The 23,564-nt window shown below is 50.2% G+C and overlaps 2 protein-coding genes across 3 annotated transcripts in view; both read left to right on the top strand.

Annotated features, from left to right (window-relative positions):
* The first annotated feature begins 1,554 nt into the window (after positions 1-1,554).
* Positions 1,555-6,829, top strand: AMBP (alpha-1-microglobulin/bikunin precursor). The gene is made up of 10 exons (NM_001277698.2): positions 1,555-1,719; positions 2,496-2,638; positions 2,778-2,854; positions 3,400-3,513; positions 3,774-3,875; positions 4,475-4,512; positions 5,179-5,257; positions 5,338-5,505; positions 5,638-5,814; positions 6,700-6,829. Exons 1-10 carry the CDS (start codon positions 1,612-1,614, stop codon positions 6,729-6,731), a joined length of 1,038 nt encoding a protein of 345 aa, NP_001264627.2. The 5' UTR covers positions 1,555-1,611; the 3' UTR covers positions 6,732-6,829.
* Positions 6,830-7,735: 906 nt separating this feature from the next.
* Positions 7,736-23,564, top strand: part of RABL6 (RAB, member RAS oncogene family-like 6) — a 54,663-nt gene continuing 38,834 nt past the window's right edge. The window contains exons 1-3 of one of the 2 annotated variants that reach the window (XM_025141425.3): positions 7,736-8,233; positions 14,211-14,345; positions 19,781-19,828. In XM_025141425.3, the coding sequence (XP_024997193.1) occupies positions 8,104-8,233; positions 14,211-14,345; positions 19,781-19,828 (313 nt within the window). In that variant the 5' untranslated portion in view covers positions 7,736-8,103. Of the gene's footprint in view, positions 8,567-14,210; positions 14,346-19,780; positions 19,829-23,564 lie in introns of both variants that reach the window. The other variant, XM_046901941.1, reaches the window with a different exon arrangement.

Genomic DNA, 23,564 nt, shown 5'->3' with positions numbered 1-23,564 from the left:
GGAGTGGGAGAGGAGGGCAGCGCAGTCGGTCCGTACGGACATGCAGTCGGACGCTGAATCCCAGCAGCCATTGCCCTGCAGGGTCCGCCCGACGCCACGAGCCGCGGGGCACTGCGAGACGCCGGCAGGGCGTGCAGGAGAGCGGCTGGCGCCGAGCGGAAGGAGAAGGCCGGAGGCAGAGCAGCGGGGCCTGGGGGTTTGGTCTGCAGGAATTTCATGGTGGTTTCTCCCTGCATTTGGTTTCTGTCCAAACCGAGGCTCTGGCCGCCCTTCCTGCCAGCTGGCAGCCGCCCGCAGCTCCCCCACGAGCCCCGCGGCCCGAGCGCTGCTGGAGCGCCCCGCGGACACGTCCTGCCCGGCACCGAGCGGGGCTGCGCTGCGCTGCGCTGCGAGCCTGGCGGCCCGCTGCCCGACCCCGCAGCCCGTCGAGCCGCGCATGGGCTGCCACCGCTGTCCCGAGCCGGGACGCCTGGCGGTCCTGGAGCGAACGCGGCCGCAGCCTCGGGGACAGGGATGGGGCCGGCGGATGAGGTCGCAGCAGCGCCCGTGCGGCTGACGGGCCGCACCGCACCCCGACCTCTCCCGGCGCAGGGCGGGCAGCGCCGAGGAGCGAGGCTCCGCAGCCCGTTCCCGGCGGGGACGCTGCGCACACGGCGCCTCCCGGCCCCGCTCCGCTTCTCGAGGCCGCAGCGGGGCATTCCTGGCCGCCGGCTGCCACCTAGCGTCCCCGGCCGGGGACCGGGGCACGGTGCGGGCAGCAGCCGGGGCTGGAGGGCTCCGAGCGCCGCGGGGGCACCCGGCCCTGCCCCGCCCCGAGGGCCCGAGGCCGGAGCCGGCGGAGAGCGGAGTTCCCGGCCGGGCTCACCCCCCGCCGTCCCCCAGGCAGCGCATCGGCCCAGCAGCGCTGCGAGGTGAAAGTCCGTCCGGCTCCTGTGAGCGTGCCCGCGGCCTGGGCCGGCTCTGCAAATATTGGGTTACCGGCCAGCTGGAAGGGAGGCTCCTGCCCTTTGCTCTGTTTGCCATTTCCTCCGCCTGTTTGGTTTCAGTTAATCATCTTGAGAAGGCAAACAGCAGCAGGGAGGGATGGAGTGCCCACGCTACCCACACTTGCCCCTCAGGGTGGGTGACACCGACCTTCCCAGGTGCCCGGGACCTCCGTGAGGGTCTCACCCCGCTGCCAAGACGGAGCTGGCAGTTGGGCCCTGCCCTGCTCAGCCCCCACCCCAGAACACGCTGGGGGCCTCTTGATGCTCTGCTTCATGTAGGGTAACGCTGTTCCAGCACCGGGCTCTCTGTAGGATCCCGGGCCAGGAGTGTGAATCACAGCACTGTGTAAGGCAGACCAGTGGGTGCTGGCCCAGGTCTGTGACAGGCGAAAAGAGGAGCTCAAAAGGATGCTCTCCTCTGTGCCCCACAGGCCATGGTGAACCCAGGCCGTATGGCCAGGCGTGTGGGACCAGGAGCTGACCCCACACCTCCCTCCCTGGCCCTCCCCACGTTGGCCGCTCCAGCAGCCCTGCTCTCTGTGGTCTGAAGGTCACACTGCTGCGCAGTGGGGACAGTGCAGAGTCCCCAGTCCTGCTCAGCAGCACTCTGAAGTTGCCAGGCACGATGTTTTGGGGTCTTCTTTCCCTCCTCCTCTTCGCTGTGGCCAGTGGGACGCCTGTTGGGGACCAGGATGAGGACATTCAAGTGCAAGAGAATTTTGAGCCTGAGCGGGTAACAGCGGCTTGGCGGTCCCTGGAATTTGTGGGGCAGAAGGGATGGGGGGAAGTTTATTTCACTTTCATCCCAAAAGGAAGATGGTATTTCCCATAATGGGCTGTGTAGGGCAGGCCTCCCTAGATGCCGGTCATGGGGTCCCAGCCCTTGGGATGGCCTCACCCCAGCAAACACATGGACAGGGCAAATGAATCCCAGCCTGTTCATCAGCCCAGCCTGAGCTGTGGAGAGATGCAGAATGTGTGCAGGATGCATCCTGCCTGGGAATGGGCCTGTGGGTCTCCTGTAGGCACCCTGCCTGGCTCTGCACACCCAGCAGCATGGGTCTGGGCTCTCCTGGGGCACACAGCAGGTACGAGACCCTGCCTGGTGGGCAGAGTACACAGGCACACTGCCCTGAGCTTGGAGACCCCTCTCAGTTCCCAAAGGACTGCCTAGCCCCCATTCAAGAAGCCATGATAGAGAGCAGGAGAAAGAGCCAACATTCTGCTAGTGTGAGTATCCATGGGAGCAAGAGTCCAGCTTTGCTCCTCAGACTGTTTAGATCCAAGCTCAGAAGCCTGGGAAGCCACGTGAGATGGGTGACCATGGAGTTGGAAATCCTACTGAGTGCTGATCACTTTCCTTCAGCAGCTCCTGCCCTGGCACCCTGCACCACAGCTCACCAACTGACTTCCTGGCCACGAGAATGTCAGCTCTGCAGAAAGCTATGGGATGTTCTACCTCAGTGGAGGGATCCTGTGGTGGAAACATCTCTTTTTTTTTCCCCACAGATGTATGGGAAATGGTATGACGTAGCTGTTGGCACCACCTGCAAGTGGATGAAGAACTACAAGGAGAAGTTCAGCATGGGCACACTGGTGCTGGGCCCCGGCCCCAGCGCTGACCAGATCAGTACCATCAGCACCAGGCTGCGGTATGGGCAATGCTGTGGGTGCTCAGGGATTTCAGGGGTCCTATGCCATGGCCAGTGTTGGTGCTCCAGGCATGATCTTCATGAGATAAACAAAAAAGAGATCATCCCAACCAGATGATTGTTTTCCTCCTCCCTCCAGGCAAGGTGACTGCAAACGTGTCTCAGGAGAGTACCAGAAAACTGACACCCCTGGCAAATACACCTACTATAACCCCAGTAAGTTGGGCTTACTGCCAGCCTGCTGGGTCCTGAGAGCCACTGTGCTGTCAGGGGATATGAACCAGGTCCAGACCTCAGACGATGACACAGCTGGTGTCTGGGAGAGTGGTTCAGGGCAGCAGGGCTCAAGGAAGAGGAAGTCTCTCCATAGTTTAGGTCATTTCCAGCCAAGAAAGCAGGGAGCACGGTCTCGAGAGGTCTGCTTCAGAGCTGCCTGTGTAGGTACAGAACTATGAGGTATTCCAGCAGATCCCTCCCATCCCCAGGGTTCCAAGATGGGGAAAACACCCCCCAGCCATGTTTCAGGTGCACTGGTGGTATCTCATTATCTGCAACCCTAGGATTCCAGTCTCCTTGACTAACAAGAGGCTGGTGAGGTGAAAGAAGGTCAGGGTTGAGCCCAGGTCTGTGCTGCTTCCCAGTAATCTGATAGTTTCTTGAATTAGCTGCCTGATTTCACTCTCCAGTTCTGGGACTGCGTTCTACACCCCTGGTCCTCCCTAAGGGTAGGAATGATGTCCCTTGTATCTCTTTTGACCCAGAGTGGGATGTGTCTATCAAGTCCTACGTGCTTCGCACCAACTATGAAGAATACGCAGTCATTCTGATGAAGAAGACAAGTAATTTTGGCCCAACCACCACACTGAAGCTGTATGGTATGTCTGCTGTGGCACTGTGGGCAAGCAAGCTCTGGGGTGGACTCAGTAATGCTGCTCTTTGGCTCTGGAGTTGGTGCCTTCAGTCAACTCATCTTTGGCATCAAATGAGGTTGAGTTTTATGGCTCAGCTTAGAGCTGTATCACACAATGAACATTGAGACCTGACTGTTATTTGAGATGAACATGATCTGTGTGGGAGAAACTCAGATCTGGAAGCAGCAGACACCACTGACAGTCCTTTCCTTGCTGTCACCCAGGGAGAAGCCCAGAGCTGCGGGAAGAGCTCACCGAGGCTTTCCAGCAGCTGGCTCTGGAGATGGGCATCCCTGCAGATTCCGTCTTCATCCTGGCCAACAAAGGTAAACTGTGTGAGTCATGCACCTCTCCTGCTGCCTGTGCCCTCAGTGTGATGGTGTGCTGAGGCTGTTCCTTCTTGGTACACAGGGCTGAGGAGATGGGACAGCCAGGATGGAGAGAGGACAAATGAGGGCTTTGTTGGGATGGGATGGAAAGGGGACAAGGCTAAGAATCACCCAGGCTTCCACTAGCACCCAGTTTTCTGCAATACTCAGGGTAGTTGGTGGGATCCTCTCCGGGCTGTCAGGTTGATGCACCCCAGCATGGCTGTTCTGGAACCATTCCTGTATCTGGAGCAGGACACTGCAGGAACACCCACAGCTGTTCCCCATGGCTGTGGGCTCCCAGGATGTGATGAGTGCCTTGCTCAACAAGGAGTGACAGCAAACGCTTGATGCAGATAGGCATGTGGATTTTAGGGCAGTACTTCTGAGAACAGGAGGTAGAGAACAGCAAGAGTGGAAGAGTGTTGGGGTGAAACCAGGAGGGAGCCCCTTCCTGAAGGACCTGTGAAAGCACAGTGTAGGGCCATGGTGAGAGGACTTTGTTGAAAAGCCACCACTCTTAAGCTTCTGACCTTCTCTCTTGTCATCTGGGCTAGGTGAATGTGTCCCACAGGAGACTGCCACTGCCCCTGAGGTGAGTGATCCAGCTAGGACCTCCTGAGATGGATCAGGGCTAGGGATGGGGTTTGCCAGCTAGGATGGAATACAGACTGCAGGGATGAGAGTCCTGAGTGCTTCATGTGGCACCAAGGCTCACTTCCAAGTAGAAGGCAATGTCTCTTTCCTGTTCTGATTATTTCATGGGGTACATTCCTGCACAGAGAGCCTGGTGTCTCCTTACCCCTTGCCTGCCCATGAGCGCTCCAGCTGGGCTGAGGATCCTCCTCCGTGGTGGGAGAGGCAGCTCATTGCCCTGCTGATGCTCTGGCTGCTATCACCCAGCATGGCTCAGTCTCATTGTGTTGAGTTTAGAAGAATTTTCAAGAGGAGATTGGACTTCATAAGAGAAACAGCACAGTTCAGAGCAGATATAATATCTGGAGGATGCACCACCATATATCAGTGGGAGGAGAGATGCATGCTCAGCCCAGCACAGGGCATGACTGGTGCACTTTGATTGTTTTCATCCAAACTGTGTGATCCTAGCCCCTGTCTGGGATGAATACAGGGCTGGGAACAACATGAGGCATGGAGTGACCATGGCCTGCTGACCCCAGGCAGATGTCTGGAGACATGTGGGGGTATCAGGGAAGTAGGGTTGGCATGGCTGATGGCAACTCTGTGCTTCCTCCCGGAGCAGAGGACGCGGAGAGCAGTGCTGCCACCCGAGGAGGGCTCAGCTGCAGGCCCTCTGCCCACATACGTTGGCAACAAAGAAGGTAGGTCCTGGTGGAGGGGCTGCAATGGGTGTCCCCATGCCCCCATCACCCACTCCAACCTGCGTTGCGCTCACCTGCAGACGCATGCCGGCTGAACCGGGACCCGGGACCCTGCAGTGGGATGCTGTCCCGCTTCTTCTACAACACCTCCTCCATGGCCTGCGAGACTTTCCTCTATGGTGGCTGCCTGGGCAATGGCAACAACTTCTACTCAGAGAAGGAGTGCCTGCAGGCCTGCCGGACTGAGGGTGAGTGAGAATGGGGCCACACTGGGGCAAGGGGACACAGAGCTGCAGAGGGAACCGGGGCTTCCCCGAGCCCCGTGTGTGCAGCACAGGATCCCGGTTCTGCCAGCCTTCCACAGTCTCCTCTCCCCACAGCTGCCTGCAGGCTGCCCATCGCCCAGGGGCCCTGCCAGAAACCAGTGATACGCTGGGCCTTTGATGCGGCACAGGGCAAGTGCATCAGGTTCAGCTATGGAGGCTGCAAGGGCAACGGGAACAAGTTCTACTCAGAGAAGGAATGCAAGGAGTACTGCGGGGCTCCTCCGCAGGCAGGTATGGCTTATTGCTGTGATGGGGACCAGGCAGGCACTGCTTGTGCATCCCATCCTGCTTGAGGCTGTGACCCTGCGCTGGGTCTTCCTGCAGCTGGGATTGGTCCATCCTGGGCCAGGGACTCTGATGGACTGAGAAAAAAAGATTGTTAATCTACAGACACCATCACACATGGTGGCTGTATAAGCTACAAATGCACCAAGGCCAGAACTGTACTTCAAAATTCTCATGATAACATGGGGAAAGGGTGTGAGCAGGGCAGAGCACAGCAGGGAGCAGTGGAGGTGTCAGGGGTGGCAACATGACGAGCAGATGAAGGATGTGGAGTCGTTAGAGATCCTGACACTGGATAGGGACCAAAGAGGGGAACCCACTTGGGATGAACCCTCCGTGATTTTATGATCATCCTCCAGGTTTAGTCAGCACAGAGGTTTCCATATGGAACCTCTTTGTGAGGCTCAGCAGGCACTGCTCTGCCCCCAGGATGGATGGACAAGCAATCTCATTTTCAGCAATGTAGCAGGGAAGATCTTACTGTAAAGAGTGGTTAGCCACAGCCCTGCGTGAACCTGATCCTGATGTGGCAAGTGGAGGTGGTAGCCCAGCAGGTGGGAAATGGGGACAAAGTAAGGGGTTGTGGTGCAGAATCTGTCTTCTATTATCCTGCCACCAGTATGAAGTGCAATAATGCCACTATGGTAGGACATGAATGACATCCCAGAACAGCAAGGGGGTGTGCAGAGGGTCTAGACCACTTTCCCTATCACTACCAATCAGGACAAAGCAGGAAGCTTCAGTCATCACCTGTTTGTGGGGTATGAGGTGAGCAGGTGAGCATGGCGTCTGTGGGTCTGTCTGTCACACTGAACACCGTTCTGCTTGCAGAGGATGAGGAGTTTCTGCATCTGTCAAACTGACAAGGGTGAAGGATGAACACTGAGCACTGGAGCCAGGGCATCACAGGAGCTCCTGCCACTGCAGGAGATATCTCCAACAATAAATGTCTCTGAAGTGACCAGTGTGTCCATCCCAGAGCTGTCGGGGAGCTGGGCAGGGGGCTCCAGAAGGGGCAGGAGATGCTGTTGAGTCACTGCTGGCCTTCCCAGCAGGGTCCCTCCTGTTCTGAGCCCCTGCCCCTATCTCAGCCCTGCTGACCTCCACCAGCATGTTGCCCCAATGGGGGCACCCTGGGGCACTGCCATCCCGCTGGATGGGTGTCAGGTCCCACATCCTGGGGCAGCTGGGAAGGGGGCAGTGAGGGGGGACAGGCTTCTCTTTGAGGGTGAATAATCTGTGCTGCACCACTGTCACACTGGGCAAGGCAAAGTGGGACCGCGGGGCTCTGTGGTGAGGCTCAGTGCGGCACAGGCCCCCGGCCCATCCCACAGGTGTGGGTGCCTCAGTCCCTTCCAGTCCTGCTCCCCCAGACAATGAGGGGCCCCCCGGAGCTCTGACGGGGAGCCCAGCAATGGGGTGCTCACATCCCCCCGCCTCCACAGCACCCCGGGCCTCAGCAGGAGCCCGTGGTGCCAGCTGGGAAACGGAGGTGGGGGGCACAGGGGCTGAGGGGTCAGGGGGGCGGGGGAGACAACAAGGAGGGATGTGGGGGGGGAGGAGGATCCCGAAGGGGTGATGGGAGGGATTTGCGGGTCGGAGCAGGCTGCGGGGTGAGGGGGGCACGGAAGGGGACTGTGGGCTTGGGGCCCACAGGGTGCCGTGGGGGTCACAGAAGGGAACTTTGGGGGCACGTGGGGTGTCACGGAGGGGCCCTGGGGTCAGAGGAGTGGGCTAAAGGAGCTGCGATGTTGGCGGGGGCTCTCAGTGCTGTGGTGCTGAAGGCCCGCCCCCCGCCGCCGCCGCTCCGTACCCCGCTGCCTCTTGGCCTCTGGCGGCCTCCGTAGCGGCGCCGCGCGCGCTCCGTCTCTCGCGGCGAAGCGGAAGAGGCAAGATGGCGGCGGCGGCGGGAGCCCCGCGCCCGGCCCTGAGCGGCGCCCGGCGAGGCTGAGCCGCGCCCCGACCCGATCCCCGCGCCACTGCCGCCCGCAGGAGCCGCCCGCCGCGGGCCATGCCCGGTTAGCGCCCCGTCCCGGCACACGGCGGGGCCAGGCCGAGCCCCTTCCCCGCCGCGCCGTCCCGCGCCCCGTCGGCCCCCCATGGCCCTGCCCCGGCCCTGAGCGCCCCCCGAGCCGCGCCTGGCCCTATGCTCCCCCCGGGGCCGCGCTGCCCCTGAGCCCGTGGCGGCGGCGGCCCTTTTCTCAAAGGCGGCGGCGAAGGCGCGGGAGCGGAACGATGTTCTCGGCGCTGAAGAAGCTGGTGGGCTCGGACCAGGCGGCGGTCCGAGACAAGAACATCCCCGCGGGGCTGCAGTCCATGAACCAGGCTCTGCAGAGGAGGTTCGCCAAGGGAGTCCAGTACAACAGTGAGTCCCGGCCCGGGGCGCCGGGCGCGGCCTTTGCTCCCATTATCGCCGCGCTGCCGTGCCGGGGTCCGCAGCAGCTGTGCGGGTCGGTGCTGGGGCGGGCCGGGGGCTGCGAGCTTCGGGCGGCGTGCGGGGGGTGCGGTGAGGCCATGTCCCTGTGGCACCGGGCAGAGTTCTTTGTAAATGGATTGTTGTCACTTCAGGCGTGCGGGAATAACTCCCCAGGGCGTGTTGGTGCGCTTCCCCGCAGCACGGTGTCCTTACTCAACATAACACATAACACTCCAGTGGTTATGTGATAAGGCTCTGTGCCCTGCCAGGGCTTAGCAGCAGGTGAGTTGTGTGTCTTTATGTGTCCTTGGTAGGTAATGCCATTTTGGCTGGCTGTCTCTGTACCTGATACAGCTGTTCTGTTCTCAGGGAATGCTTTTTTCTTTATGCCACCGAAGCTCAGAGTTGTGTTTTTTCCCCTGGGGCTCAATAAAGGTTATTCCTAATACATTTCAGGAAGGCGCTGTGAATATATGAATCCACCTCCAAGTAACAGTAGTGAGACAGAGTCAGTAGTTACAGCAACCCAGCTGAAAACAGAGCTGTGAGCAGGAACACTGTGAGGATCGGCTCACCAGTGTGGGACCAGGCACACAGCAGCAGCTGCAGGCGGCTGAGTTTGGCAGCTCAGAGCAGGGCCGCTCTGTGAGCTCAGTGCTGAGCGTTCCTGTGCCCACACACACAGTGAGGGAACAGAATTTGTGTATCTTAATCTGAGATGTGAAGGCAGAGGTTAGCAGGGCAGAGCTTGGGTTGAGGTTTTTTTTTTTCTTTTTTTTAGTGTTATCACCCTTGAGTGTGTTTTTGAACTGGTAGATTTTAGGAGCACACAGCTTTACTGGGAGGAGCATTTGGTGCATTTAACCAGAGCACATCTGTTAGGTATGCCGGCAGTGTTTAATTTAGAAAATTAGCAACTTAGCAAGCAGTCATAAATACGAGTAGAAGCACGTTGTTTCTAGGGACAGACGAGTGGTGAGGCTGCAACTGTTGTACTCTGACACACAGCACTGCACCAGATGCATACCTGGAGATCTCCTGCCTGAACTCTGTCCATCTCTGCAGAGTTGTAGCAGTGCCCACAGAGCAGAGCGCATCCGTGTGTTTCAGTGTTACATGGATGAGCTCGGGTAGCTTATATCAGCTTGTGAATTATGTAAGAGAAGGGAGCTGCTGTTCCAGACAGTGAGTGTTTGCGCTGTGCAGATCAGCTGCATCCTGCTGGCACAGCAGCAGAAGGGGACAGCCCTTCGCTGCATGGTGACTAACTGCGTTGTCACCTAACCTGTGTGCATGCGTACCTGCTTGTCATTAATACAGCAGGACCAAAATTGCAGACAGCTCAGCTTTGTTGTTTTTTGTCTCATTAGCCTTTGGAGAAGCTTTATGCTTTGAGCACTGCCTTGTCAGGATCTGTGTTCTAATTATTGCTGTTATATCGGGAATAAAGCTGCATCTTTCTGTCCTGCCATAAGGGAAGCTTTCCAATCTCCATAGTAACTCTTCCCAGTATCACTGTTATGTAATGGTTGTAGGAGATACAGGCAGCGTTATGAAAGAGTTTTGAAGCACCCTCCTAGCCATGGCACTGGGAAATAGGGTGGGTTCTGAGCTGAGCAAAGGTTGGCGTGACAAGCCATTGCTAAGAGAAGGGCAGAGCTGCTTATCTCAGTATTATCAGTGCTCCTTCATTAGGAAATACATGAAAATGAACAGACAGATGTGGAATGCATTTTGTAGCTGTCTTTAACACATATCTTTACAATTTTTCCTCTTCCCCATAACTCTAATCCCAAGGATGCTATTATGAGTGGTTTTACAGAAACATTTCTGTGCTTTTACAGACCATTATTGTGAACCGAAGCCTATTTTACAGAATTGTAGGGGTAGGAAGGGGCCCTCTGGAGATCATCGAGTCCACCCCCACTGCAAGCAGGCTGCCTGTTGCCGAGCTGTGCAGCCTGCTTCCAGATGAGTCTTGAATATCTCCAGAGGAGGAGACTCCACAACTCCCCTGGGCAGCCTGTTCCAGTGCTCTGTCACCCTCACTGTGAAGAAGTTCCTTCGGATATTGGTGCAGAGCTTCCTATGCTCCAGTTTATGGCCATTTCCTCTTGTTCTGTTGCCACAGACCACTGAAAAGAGGCTGGCCGTGTCCCTTTCTTTCCCACACTTAAGATATTTGTAAGCATTGTTTCCCTACTAGAAATATATTTAAGGTGTTGAGAATGCTTCAGGTTGCTTGCTGATAAAAGTGGCAGTGTGTGGCCAGGATGGGGCCTTATTACTTGGCACTTGGTGCCTGGCTGGGGGGTTCGGACCAGGCCAGGCTGTGCCAGCTTTGTGGCTGTCAGGTACGTTTCATAACCAGACAGCCAGACAGGTTTGTGTTGCTGCTGTCCCTCCTGCTCAGGTAAGTTTTCAAAAGGAAGAAAATTGCAGGATAGATGGTTTTAGATTTCTGATAAGAGCAAAGGCCACTAATAGCCCTTTGCAGCAGCTGCTTCATGGAACAGCATGTTTTGTAACAGATGTTTTCATACTGCATTCACAAATCACACACTCCTTATTCATTCTCATTCTCATTTGGATGGAGCCCTTCTGTTTTATATACCATGGCCCAAATAACACTAGAGTTCCCAAAGCACCATAGAAGGTACAGAGAACTGTGAAAACTGTCTGGGTCTGAGCCAATTTCCATAGTTCAGGTGCTTGTCTTTGTAAAAACTTGCTCTTTTACTCCTGGCTGGGATTGAATCAGCTGCATCACTGTTCAGCAGGTGGGTTTGGTGGGGAGAGGAAGAGGTGGTGTCTTAAGTAACTTACAGGACAAATTATAGACAGTAGCAGCTTACTCATACATGAAGGTCTGTGTAAGGCAGTGATGGCCAAGGAAGGGTGAAATGAATGGCTCTGGCTGGGTGACATAGATAAGAGGGTTTCCTGGGAGCTACCATTGATCAGTGACAGGAGGAAAAGATGTGGAAGTGCAGAAGTTTCAGATCCAGTGCTCCTGTTCCCCAGAACACAGCACGTTTTCTGCGCTGAGCTTTACTCTGGAAGCTGTGTCCCATGTGCATGCCAGCCAGCAGAACCACTGCTGCATGTGCCTGGAGTTCAGGCTGCTGTGCCTTGGTATGCATCAGCCAGCTCCAGACGTTCAGCACCACTGAACTACCAAAGTCAGTAGTTCCAGGAATTGCCCCAGTCTCTCCTTGTACTGCATTTGTTTTGCTAAAATGTGCTTTAAAAGGAAAAAAAAAATAACCTTAAGGAATGCTGTGTATCCTTTTAGTGAGCATCGCAGTTCTTCCTTTGTGTTGTCCTAAGTGATACTTCCTGACATCTGATCGTAGCTTTGTTAAATATTTTCGTTCTTCACTGCTTCCAAAGGAAGGACCTTCCCCTTCCTGCCGCATTCCACCTTCTCTCCCACCACCTGCAGGTGCACGGTGTTGTGTGGCACACAGCTTTGTTACTTGCTGGCCTGTTCTCCCCTGGAATTGTGCTTGAGCACTTCTGCACATCACATCTGCTTCTTGCAGCAGCACCAGCTTTTGGTGTTTGAATAGCCTTGTAGTCCCAGTCTCAAACACTTTAATGAGGATAAGACTGTGATATGGGATTATTAGCACAGATGTTCAGGGGTCTTTGCTGTGGGATCTATGCTCCTCAGCTGATCAGCATCCTTGGCAGTGCTTGGCATTCTGGGTGTCTGGGTCTGAGGCCTGTTCTTGGGCTCTGCTTCCATTTCCCCATTTCCAAGATGGAAATGCCTGCATTTTTCCTGACACAGTGACAATATGAAAGAGAAGTGATCTGCTTAGTTCTTTTCCTCACATTTTTATCCATTCCTCATCCTTACCCTTTCTTCCTACCGATAGTTCTGCTGTCTTTGCTACAAACCTGCGGCTGTTGGCATTAAGTACCAGTTTAACTGGAAATTGAAGTAGGGCAGCAGCAGTGTGTATCCCAGAGGTAGCAGCACTAACCTCACCCCGGCTGCTCTCCTTCTCACAGCCCAGCCACTGCTACCTGGCTGCCTGTGCACTGAGCTCATGGCTCTTCCTCTCTTGCAGATGTCTGTCATTGGGTAGACCTGCCCCATCCAAAATCCCAAATACTGATACTGCTTTGTTGGAAATTATTTATGTGATCTGCTGCCTTCCTGATTGATTTGTGAAGGTTTTTCCTACCTGCAGGAATAAGAAGTCAGTGAAAATGAATGCATTATGTAGGATGAAAGAGATCCTGACAGAGAGACTGCAGCAGCTGACGAGGGCTGGTGGGCACATCAAACAGGAGCACATGGTGCCACTAGCACCCTCAGCTGATCTCCGCGTGAGCTGCTGGCTGCTCAGAGCTCTCCTTGCCCCTCGGGCCATGTCATGTTTAACAGCTTCCATGTGCTGCTCCCACTGCTCATGCAGCTGGGCACTTGAGCTAGAGGAGAAAATTGAGCGTGCTGAGAATGAGTAACATGGAGGAGAGTTCCAGCTGGTTCAGTTCCTTGGTGCAGCTCAACAGTGACTGCATGAGTGATGGTGTTGGCAGCAGGAAACGTGGGGGAGGTGAGGTCGTCCCTTCTGGAGAAGAGCTTGCAGCTGAGTCATTGTGGAGGGATCCTGAAGCTGTACCCCGAGAGCAGGCTGACCACTGCTGGTCCCCTAGCTGCTTCAGTATCTCATGCAGCATTTTGTGAGGGAAACTGGATTTTAAATTGTCTCTCTAAGCTAACCCATGAGAGCATTTCAAGAGATTCAAGTTCTAAAGGGGACAAACAGGATCTTGTTCTTCCTCTGTCATGGACCTGCTGCATTCATTAGGAGAAATGGAGACAATCCACCTTTGATTTTTTTTCTTCATTTGTGAGCAGGAAACAGGATCTCATGCAGGGCAATAGGAAATGGTTTGCTGTCTCTGCAGAGATGCTCTGGTACCTGTAAATGAAGGCAGCCTATAAATACTAAGTTAATTTGTGCCTTTATGACCCTTTTAATTAGGAACTTTGTAGAAGAGTAAACAGCAAAACCTCTCAGTGGGCGAGAGCAGAACAACCACGATGGTTGCCCAGCAAAACTGCAGCATGGAGCCCTTCACAGACATGGTGGCTGTTGGCTGTTCCTCCAGGCACTGCTGCTCTTATGCTTTTCTCTGAACTGACTGCAATAACTCCTATGTTACAATAGAAGGCAGCCTTCGGTCTGCGATTTCCTGCCCAGCCGATGATGCACAAACTAATGCTAATCACCTGAATCTGCCATTAGATGTCTCTGAGCGGCCCATTTTCTATTGCATTCTTGCAGCTCTTGGGGCTCAAATGCAAGCGTAAACATTCTGGTCCTGTGCAAGTCAGCGTATGGCTCTCTGTAGCCTTGTGGTTACCATGTAAAACAAATCCCCTAATGTAGCAGAAGATTTCGAAAACAATGTGTACCAAATTCAGAAAGAACAAGATAACATTAAGGCAGGCTCTGGGATGCTAGTGTTATTAATTGCTACAGAATTTGCTTTGCTGAGCTGTGTACGGTTAATGGCAGCAGGACAGCCAGTGCGTTGTTTTCCCCTCACAAGGATGTTTTGGACACTTCTTTCCTTGGGATGGGTTTGAATGCACTTTTCCCTGCTTGCTGTGTGTGGCGGAAGGCAACGGGGTGAGAGGAGCAGAGGCACAGCTGGCTGCTTGCGCACATTCTGAATTTCCAATCTTCACGTGGGTTCTTTTTGCTGAGCTGGTGTGAGTCGCTGAATGAGCACTGATTGTAATGACTGAGGTTCATGTTTTCCGACAGAACCCATCATGCCTGTGTAATATGAGAGAACAAACTGCATCTGAATAATGGTTGCGAAAAGTTATCATGCTTTTCACAGCGTTCTTTCATTTGTTTTTAATGAGTTTTGTTGATCTGCTTTCTCTTTTCTGCAGTGAAAATTGTTATCCGAGGGGACAGGAACACTGGGAAAACCACACTCTGGCACCGACTACAGGGAAAGAAATTCATTGAGGAATACATTCCAACTCAGGAGATCCAAGTCACCAGCATCCACTGGAACTATAAAAGTAAGAGGAAGGAGGGAGTGACGTTCGTGGGACAGTGCATCTCTGTGCCTTGGGGTGGAAATTGCACTGCAGCTTTATTTGCTTCTTCCATGTCTGCTTGGGAGATAAAGTGGGCTATCATCACTCTTATCTTAATTTATTCACAGTTTCTCAGTCATGTTTTCAGTAACTTTATTCAGAAATGATGAGAGCTGCTCTGAAAGTGCTGCCTCCTGTTTTATGGTGTTGGCCCACAATGGCAGAAACAGATGTTGGTGGGACAGCAGCAGAGGCCGACCCTTCCTACCAATATCTCATTATGTGTTGTTGCTGTTTGAGAGATGGTGGCAGAGGGCACTTTGGCAGAAAGGCAGCTGATATGGGAGTAAGGGATGGAAGTGAATTCCTCAGTGTGGAAAAAAGGGCACCCACTGATATTCATCCACGCTTGTAACGTTGATGGAGGCTGAAGAGTGGATGTGAGCTCAGTGAGGGCTGGTTTCAGCAGTGGCCACAGTAACAGTGGTCACCTCTACTGTTGCAGGTTTTTACAAGTAACATGCAGGCTCCTCTTCATTGCTGGCGAAAATGCAGGGCTAATGGTGGTGGCTGTGTTGAAAAATAACGTTTTGTAGCTGAGAATTTTGTAGCTGAGAACAGAAAGCTGTTCTCTTTGTATCTGTTGTGGTTTCCTTGGAAATAAATAGGAGGCATTACTTTCCAAGTGACCTACATATATGCTATAAGAGCTAAAAAATAAGCTTTTGGTGATGGCAATTCAAGGAAGGTTTTCAATTCATGATCCAAAAGATTTTGAAAAATATGCGTGGTGTGCTTGAGTTGCTAATGACAACAGGTTTGTGATGAAAATCTGTCTCTGATGCTAACCCTGCTCGGTGTTGCAGTGTTGCATGCAGGTGAAAAGCTTGGTGCAAGCTATTCTTTCACTGATTAAGATGTAAAGAGCATCCCCTAACTGGTGGTGAGGATGCTTTAAAAATGGTTGTAGCACTGATAACTCCAGGCTGAGTTAGCGAAGCACAGAAGTAGCTTTTTTAAGTGCTTGTTTGAATTTGAGAGATGAGGTGTGATTTTTCCCATCTGCTCCGGCAGTGTAAAGTAAGTGGCTCTGAAAGCCTGGATCTAGCCTGGAGAAGACACTGCAGGCACAGTAATTGCATAAGCAGTGCATTAAGTCCAGCTCTTGGGCTCCTGAACAAAAAATGCCACAGCCTTGCAGGCTGCACTACTGACTCAGCATGAGCTTGCTCTATGAGACTCTTCTTGCTTTTAAAAAAGGAAAAAAGGCCAGCATTTAGTTTGTCATTACTGAATATTGCCAAAGCATGTGATCTGCTTCCTTATGCCTGAAACAAAAGCTTACAGCTGGGGTAAACACAGTATTGAATGCCTTATCTCATTTACCAATGAAAGTTGTGTTTGATGCCATGGTGCCCAAGTGTTGTGTTAATGATCACAGAACCCCAGTGTGTGTTGGCAGGCAGTGTGCCACCAGGGACACAGCACTTAAAATCCCTTGGCTTTGTAGGCTTCATCACAAGGAGTGGGAGCAAGCACTGACATTGTGTGTTTGCAGTGTGCAGGTAAGCACGGTTCTGGGGCTCTCGTGCCCTTCTGGAGGCAGGCTTCCACCTGAGCCAGCTTTCCCTTGACAGAGGTTGAAAAGATTGGTAAGGATGGAGAGCTGTGAATTGCCTTGGTTAGGAGAGGGGGGCAGGTGAGCTTTGCTCAGTCCAGCTAGTGGTTTTCTCTTGCATTCAGGATCTGATGTTGAGCTAAGTCTGATGTCACAACTTCCTAGATCCTTTCTCAGGGAGTCTCTGTGTGGCTGTGCTGCAAAAGTGTGCTGCTTAACTTCTGCATGTCTTCATTAGGTGCCTTTATATTGGGCACCATCTTACAGGAGTTCTGCCTCTCAGCTCTCCCAAGGTGTTGACATCTGCAATGTTCACACAGTGGTGTTCTCCATCTGCAGCAAAACATCTGACATGTTGCGTTGGAGCTGTGGCTCCTTCCCTCCACGTTCTTGCTCTTCTCTCTCAGAATATGATCACATTCTGGGGCGTGGATGTAGCGCTTAGAAGATGTTTGAATGATGGAAGCTATCTCCAGAATCAAACTCGAATGCCTCAGTCTAAACAGACAGACCAGTGCAAGCCACAGGTTAATTCATTTTTCAGTTGTCTTAAGTTGAGAGGATAGACTGAATTAATTGTGAGCTGTTAAGTGTGGTTTTCTGCAATATCACAGGTAAAAATCTGTTTTCTTTTTTCTGTAATTATTGTCAGTAATAAAGGCACTGTTTGTAAATACAGATTTTGATTTCTGAGAGGCTTATTCATGCCTGATTGTTGTTGTGTGTGTGAATAGTTACATGCAAAAAGGCATTTGAGGGCTGTTCCTTCTTTAGAAAGATCTGCTCATCTCATGTTTCTGCACGTTTTAGAGACGGCATCTCCCTTCATTGCCAAGCTGCTGGGAGAAGTGTTTCCGTTGGTGTTTCTTTCACTTGCTCGAACACTATTATTTCCTTCCTAATAATCTCCAATAGGAAGTTCTACACTGATCTCAGAACTTGCAGAAACAACTCCCTTTTTACAAATCTTGCAAGGTATGTTTCCTGCTGAGTAAACCTTCCATCTACCACAGGCAGTGTGAGAAATGGCCTCAGAGCTGATTACTGCCCTGTTTGCTGAGTTAATCTGTAGGGGAAGAATTAAGTTTGTTTTTCCTCTGTGCTCTCAAGACACCTTGAATAAGCATTATGAGGTAGCTGGCAGCAAATATTTACAGGTGTTAATTATATTGCTGTCAAATTTTCAAGGATTCTTACGTTGCTTGGTATTAGATTTACCTTTTAGGTAGGGAACACATCACCTTGTCACATCTTCAGAAGTTTTATACTGGAGGAATTAATAAGAATAGAACTGAAGTTATTTCTTCCTACTCAGAATGAACCAAATTGCTTTTCAGTGCCGGTTGTCTTTATTATGGAAATTTTTGTACCAAGTAAGGAATTACCATTTCTGACTTTAATGTACACTTTTTTAGTTTTTAGTTGTCATCAATTTTATTCTCCTTTTGGCAGTCTCAGAACAAAAAGAACTAGCAAATGCTTTTGTTCCAATGCTTTGAGTGCTTTATAGATCGGTGTGTGGCATTCTCTGCTCTGCGATCCGAAGGGTAAGAAGTGAGTCACGTAATTGTGTGAGAGTAAATATGATCCCACCCATAAAACAGTGATTCTTATTTTTAAATAAGATTTCTTGCAGTTGGAGTTTTCTCAAAGTAATTGTAACCAGAGGGAGGAAGGAAAGAGTTCTGTTAAAAAGCTTGCTAGAAATTGATAGTCTTTGGGAGGGGGGGGTGGATTTCAAAAGTATTTCTGAACTGGTTACTGAAGATTGAAAATATCTTTGCTGAAAGGAGCTGTCATTCTCAGTAGAAATCTCTTCCCACAACATTTTAGTGTTTAGAGGGGAAATGGTGGTGGTAGGTGAATGGTTGGGCTGGGTGGTCTTGGAGGTCTTTTCCAGCCTTGGTGACACTATGATTCTCACCTCGTCACCATTTTTTGGGTGAACAGTGTCTTACAGTACCACTGGCTACAGAGTACTGAGCCAAACAGCAACTGAGTAGAGTGGTTTGATCTATGGTTTATGTGAATTCAAGTTGTAGAATTAAAATGATGCCGTGGTGCTCTCTTTGCTGCAAGTATGCCTTCAGAGCCATCGGGGTGAGACGCTGCCCGTGCTGCTGTGAGTCATATGGAAGCCAGCACAACAGTGCTGTGCTTACCTCCTGTGCGTTCAGGGTAATCAGGAACAAAGCTGGTGGTGAAGAGGAGGAACTTAATGGCTACTGGCAAACAGGAGCGCTGGTGCTAAAAGGGGGAAAAAAAACAGCACATGAAAAGTGGTTTTCTAGGATCTCATGTAGTTTCTTAGCAAAGTTCTGCACTGTCCCTCAGAGAAAAGGGGCATTGAGAGGTCTTCCAGGGCAAGCAGTTCAGCTCCTCAGCAATCCAGCAGTGCTGCTGCTCAGTGGAAAGTCAGTACTGGGGAAATTACTCACCAGGAGAGTGCATTTGGATTTAGGATAAGGAGCTGGTTGCTGCTGGAGCTTGGGAACCACATCCCGGTACCAGCTGCAGCTGGGTGAGTGATGGGGAGCGTTGTGCTGGAGCCATACCGGCTGTGGTGTTCTGTGGGAATACATGGGGCAGATGTGGGTGTGCAGGTCTGAGCAGAGGCCATAGCAGTGTAGGTGCTGCAGTGCTGTCAGCCCTGGCACGTCTCCTCACCCCATGCTACTCCTGCCAGGCAGGGACACCAGTGGGAGCTGCTGCAAGGGGAAATGGATTGATTTTGTTTTATGCATAAACAAGAGGAGGTGTTTCTCCAGAAGCAGGGGATCAGGCTTTTTCTTTATTCAGAGCCTGTCTTTACAACATTTTGAAGCATTTGAACCAACACTGAATTCTGGAGAGAAAATATTTCCTGGCTTGAGAATGACACTTAGCTAAATTCTCATGTCATGCTAAGAGATTATTTTCTGCTTTCAGACGTTATCTCTCTATTCCATTGCTTTATGTTCAGAGCTGCTCCACATACAAGCTTTTCCTTTGTACCCTATAACATCTCCAAAAAGCAGCTGTGTCTCAGCACAGCTTTGTGAAGATCAGACTGCTTATTCCAATGCAGTGAAAGCATCCAAACAAAGCTGCCCATCCTTCGTGCCCTCTGAAGGCTCACCTACTAGCTGTCAGTACTGGCTGTAGTATTCGTCCAGGGATTGTTCTGTTTGTCTTGTTTCGGATTTCAGTAGCTGAAATCTACCTTGCTGCCTATTATTTACTGATTTTGTAGCTCATGAAGAGGCAAAATAGCTTGTTTTTCATAGTTTGTCTTGAAATGTGTAGAGAGAATAATGGATTTCTGTGGCTATGGGAATGCCTGCAGTGTTTGTCCTGTTTACATAAAAATGTCACTAGTGGGATTGATTTTCCCCAAATGTGTGTCCCCTTGGTTTTCAGCTGTACGCCTGGCTTTTAGACCAGACATTATTTTCCAAAATAAAATGTATATCTTTTCTGAAAGAGAACGAGAACCTCTGTATGTTATGAAAAGAATCTCTGTGAAGTATTTATAATGCATTTCAAATCGGTGATAAATGCAAAGAAAATGTCACATAGCTAAGAATCTTGAAGAAGTTCTTTAGATAAGGCAGTACTGGAGTACAACCTGTTCCTTCCGCAGCACCCGTTCATTCAGTGATGTGTAGGTTTTCTTTCAACTCGAGCATCACTGCTTTGCTTTTGGCTTTGACCTGCTCCTGTGAGCTGTGGGCTCTGGGCTGGGCTCTGTGGGGAGGGCTGGGAGTGTTCATTTTGCTGGAACCCTTTTGCTGACACTGTCTTCTTTTTGTGCTTTTAGCCACTGACGATATTGTTAAAGTTGAAGTATGGGATGTAGTTGACAAAGGTAAGCTTTATAAGTTCCTTTCTATTGGAGATTCATTGTTTGTTGTTGTTTTTTTTCCCCTTGTAGTTTTAATTAAGAACTTGCCTGGAATCAGATGTATCTGTTTACTTCTCTTTTCTTTAAAAAAGGCGTGTATTTGTTTTATTCAGCTACATGACTATTAATTCCTAGGGAAATATCGAAGGGTGAGAGGAGTCTTGTGTGCTAGAGCCCACTGTTTGCAGTCTGAACTTGAGATCAAACCCAGTATTTGGAAGTAGATGTTTCATGTCCTGTGCAGCAGATGAGAGCCTGCTGCTGAGTTATTCAGCTTCTCTGAACTCTACTATAAACTTCATCTTCTCTCCTTTATACTTTTAGACAGATACTGCACTTTGCATTTTGTTTATAAAATGTTTGCCAAGCTGCTTTTCAAAGAAGTGATATTGGTAAATGATAAAATGTTACCTGCTGTGAATAATGTATGCGGGAGGGAAGGATGAAAGAGAAGCCAATTACTTCAATCTTTCTTAAGTGCTTACCAACAGAAGCTTTAAGATGTATAAATAGTTTTTCAGTAGTTTTCAGTTTTTGCCAGGATGTAAAGTTCTGTTTTCTTACATAAATAAGATAGACATACTCGAAGGTACAACCTGAATGCCATCCAATGTGTTACTAGAACAGGTGGAGGGCTTGGATGCAGATTGTAACAGCCCGTTCCATAGCCCCACAAGCATGTTCTTTGGCTTTTAAGAGGTGTTTTGTACCAGACAGACTTCTATCAGGAAAGCAGTTTTGCAAGTGAACATGTCATGCTCTGCAGGTGTGTGTGCTTCTCTCACTCAGATTTGTTGACCACAGTAAGTGAAACATAACCTTCTATGGTTTGCCTGTTGACACGTTGCCTCTGAAGTGCACTGCCTACAGCACACCACATGTGCAGCTTACACAGGCGTTGATGCCAAACAATAAGAAGATGGGAGAAAGGGAGGAGGTGAATCTTTCATATTAGCTACGTCATGTGTAAAATAATCAAAATTGAACATTTAGGTAAAGATAACACCTGTGGTTCAGATAAGGGAGCCTCTAGGTTAAACTTGAACCTGTAACTGCAGGTGAAAATCGTGGGTGCTTTATCTTTTCATTGTTTTAAACCCCAGTGTTATGCAGCATAGGCAAAACCCTGCTTAGGTCAGAGTTACTGCTGAAGTCAGACTGGTCACAGTTTGACTTTCAGACCCTGGGATAACATGCACAGGGATAGAATCTGAGCAGAACATCTGTTTTCTCTCCGCCTTGCAACTTTGGTATGAATAGATAGACATTTAATTTGGGGATCATGTGGTTCCAGCATTTATTTCTGTGAATAGCTTCTCTGAGCACAGTCATCTTCTAAACTAGAGACTTGTCATTTTTTTGGCAAAGTGGATTGGATTTGATATGAGCAGATGTTGTTAACAGCTCTTCTGCTACTGCCTTCATTACTGGCAGTGGAACATGTATTAGAAGTCTGAAGGGACGCTTTATCTCCGCTTTATATTCAAGATGAAACTCATTTTGTTAAGATCCCTACTCATGGACCACGAATGTGTATTTTTATATAGTTAAATGTATTCGATCAATGTAGCGTCAAAATTCACTTTACCACCATTTAACAAAATCAAATCCTTTCCCATTGCCATAGCATTGCAGATTCTTGATAAATGCAACTTTAGGAAAATGCACAAATTACCTTGATTGTCTTTAAGGTTAACATTATTTCATGACGTTTTTGTTCTTCCTTCTGTATGCTTAGGACAAAAAATCCTCCTGCGCGATGCTTTTGGTGAGAGCGGCACCAATCTAGGCAGTAGACTTTGAGTAGTGAAGCATTCAGTGCTGCTGCAGCAGAGTGCTGATGAAACCTGATCCTTCTTTTTTTCCCCTGACCTACAAGATCCTGGCTGATGTGCCCGTTTAGATTTGTGCAGTATGCTGCTTTTAGCAGGCTGGATTTGGACCTGCCAGAAATGCATGTTCTGAATGTGCACTTCGATGTACACTGTTTTCCAGGCTAAATTTCTTTAGCGAATGTTTCCCCATCGTGGAGCAATTGTTCCTTGTTAGAGAAAATTAAGAGACATCTGCTTAAAATTAGAAAACCCATCTTGAAAAGAAACCCTCTGATGTAGGTATGTTGCTGCTAAAGGATGTAAAGTTGAACTGCAGTGTTCAACTTTAGTCTTCTAAAGCAGCTTCAACCACTTTTCTGTCATGCAGCACTGCCGTTCTTTGTATCTCGGTGTGAAAATGCACAGGAGATTATGGAGAACCTCAGTAACCTGCCCCCTGAAAAGCTTCACGTACATTTTTGCACTGAGTTAAATGTGGTTTGGCCAAGTCGTGTTTTGCCTAGCGCTTAGCATTGTGCCTCCCTGTCCCTGTTGGCTCAGCAGCGTGCTTGGATTTTGCTCTCCAGACTGTTAGGAAGACAGGAAGCAGCATTGTTGGCCCTGCCTGACTGATGAGTGGTGAATTGGTGCCATTTGTTTAGCATAAAGATGTTAATTTAGAAGTAAGGGGGAAAGGGCTGTTGGGAAAGCTTGGAGACTGTGGGTCAGGTTAGTGCACAGAGCTGAAGGGAATGGCAACTGTTACACTGTGCTGCTCCTCTTACCTATTTCTTGACTCTTTGGAATATTTTTTTTTTAGGTGTAGACTCACTGGAGTGGGCTGATCTGCAGCCTGCTGGGTTTTCCCTGGGCCTGCTCAGAGAGCTCCTTTGTGTAATGATGCCGTTTGTTAAACTCTTAGCAAGTAAAGCTTGCCCCCAGCTATGGATTGTATTGAATTTTATCTAATAATGTACTAAGTACAGCCTCCTTTGCTGCCCTTGAACTAAAAGAACATAGAAGAGATAGCTATCAGCAGAAGTCACAGTCCTGACTCATCTTTCTGGCTTTGCTGCTCGTTGTGTAACTGCTGCAGGTCGTGGAGCTGTAACAGATCCTGAATGCAAAGAAGCTGCTTGAAATTCAGATGATCTCCTATCTTTTCCTAGTTAGGTTCCTGCACCTTTTTCATACACAAACTGAAGGGATCAAGTCATATGTTGTTTTTCTGTGGCCCCTGGAATAGCATAAGCCCTTTTTGCTGTGCTGGAGATTGATTTCTTTTCCTGTCACTCTTCTCCCTCTCAGAGATTTGTTGTAAGAATGGGGAAAGATCAGAATGAATACTTCTGTTACCTTCTAACGCCAAAAGTTAGGTGACCTGGGGGAGACAAATGGTTTGGAAATGTGTAGTTTGGTATGAGGTGCAGAAGTGTTTCTCTCGGACTGTGGACAGCATTTGCTGGCAAGCTTTACCGAATCCTTGCTATCCTGCAACACGTGATAGTTTGCAGAGCCTGTCAGGTGCTGGCCATGAATGCTGTCTTTGGGTGTCCAGAGGAACTGTCCTATAGTCCTTGAGGTGCCGCTAGGAGGTTATATTGTTCTGTGTTTCACCTTTGTTTTCTAATTGAGGCTCCTAGATCACGTGTCTCTACAACCTTAAACACAGGACTTGTAATCACACAGTTATCTTTGCACACTTGCCTTTACAGCCTGATCTGTACCTTTTCACTACATATGTCTTTATCTGGCTCATCTTGCAGCTTTTGTTCCAGAAATAGACATTGCACACAAATGTACACACACATGCACTTTTCAGCTGCTACTCCTCTGTAGACGACCTCCTTTGTAGCCATCAGGAGCATCACATCAGAGTGTTACTA

The sequence above is a fragment of the Gallus gallus genome, chromosome 17 (genome assembly GCF_016699485.2).
Source record: "Gallus gallus isolate bGalGal1 chromosome 17, bGalGal1.mat.broiler.GRCg7b, whole genome shotgun sequence".
NCBI lineage: Eukaryota > Metazoa > Chordata > Aves > Galliformes > Phasianidae > Gallus > Gallus gallus.
The sequence above is the reverse complement of the archived record's forward strand: the minus strand, read 5'-3'. Positions and strand labels throughout refer to the sequence as shown.

Bases quoted from the DNA above. Each gene is read 5' to 3' on its own strand.
- AMBP (NM_001277698.2), top strand. From the start codon at position 1,612: ATGTTTTGGGGTCTTCTTTCCCTCCTCCTCTTCGCTGTGGCCAGTGGG. The intron at 2,855-3,399 runs GTAAGTTGGGCT...CTTTTGACCCAG, and splicing joins ATACACCTACTATAACCCCA to AGTGGGATGTGTCTATCAAG. The intron at 5,258-5,337 runs GTAGGTCCTGGT...GCTCACCTGCAG, and splicing joins ATACGTTGGCAACAAAGAAG to ACGCATGCCGGCTGAACCGG.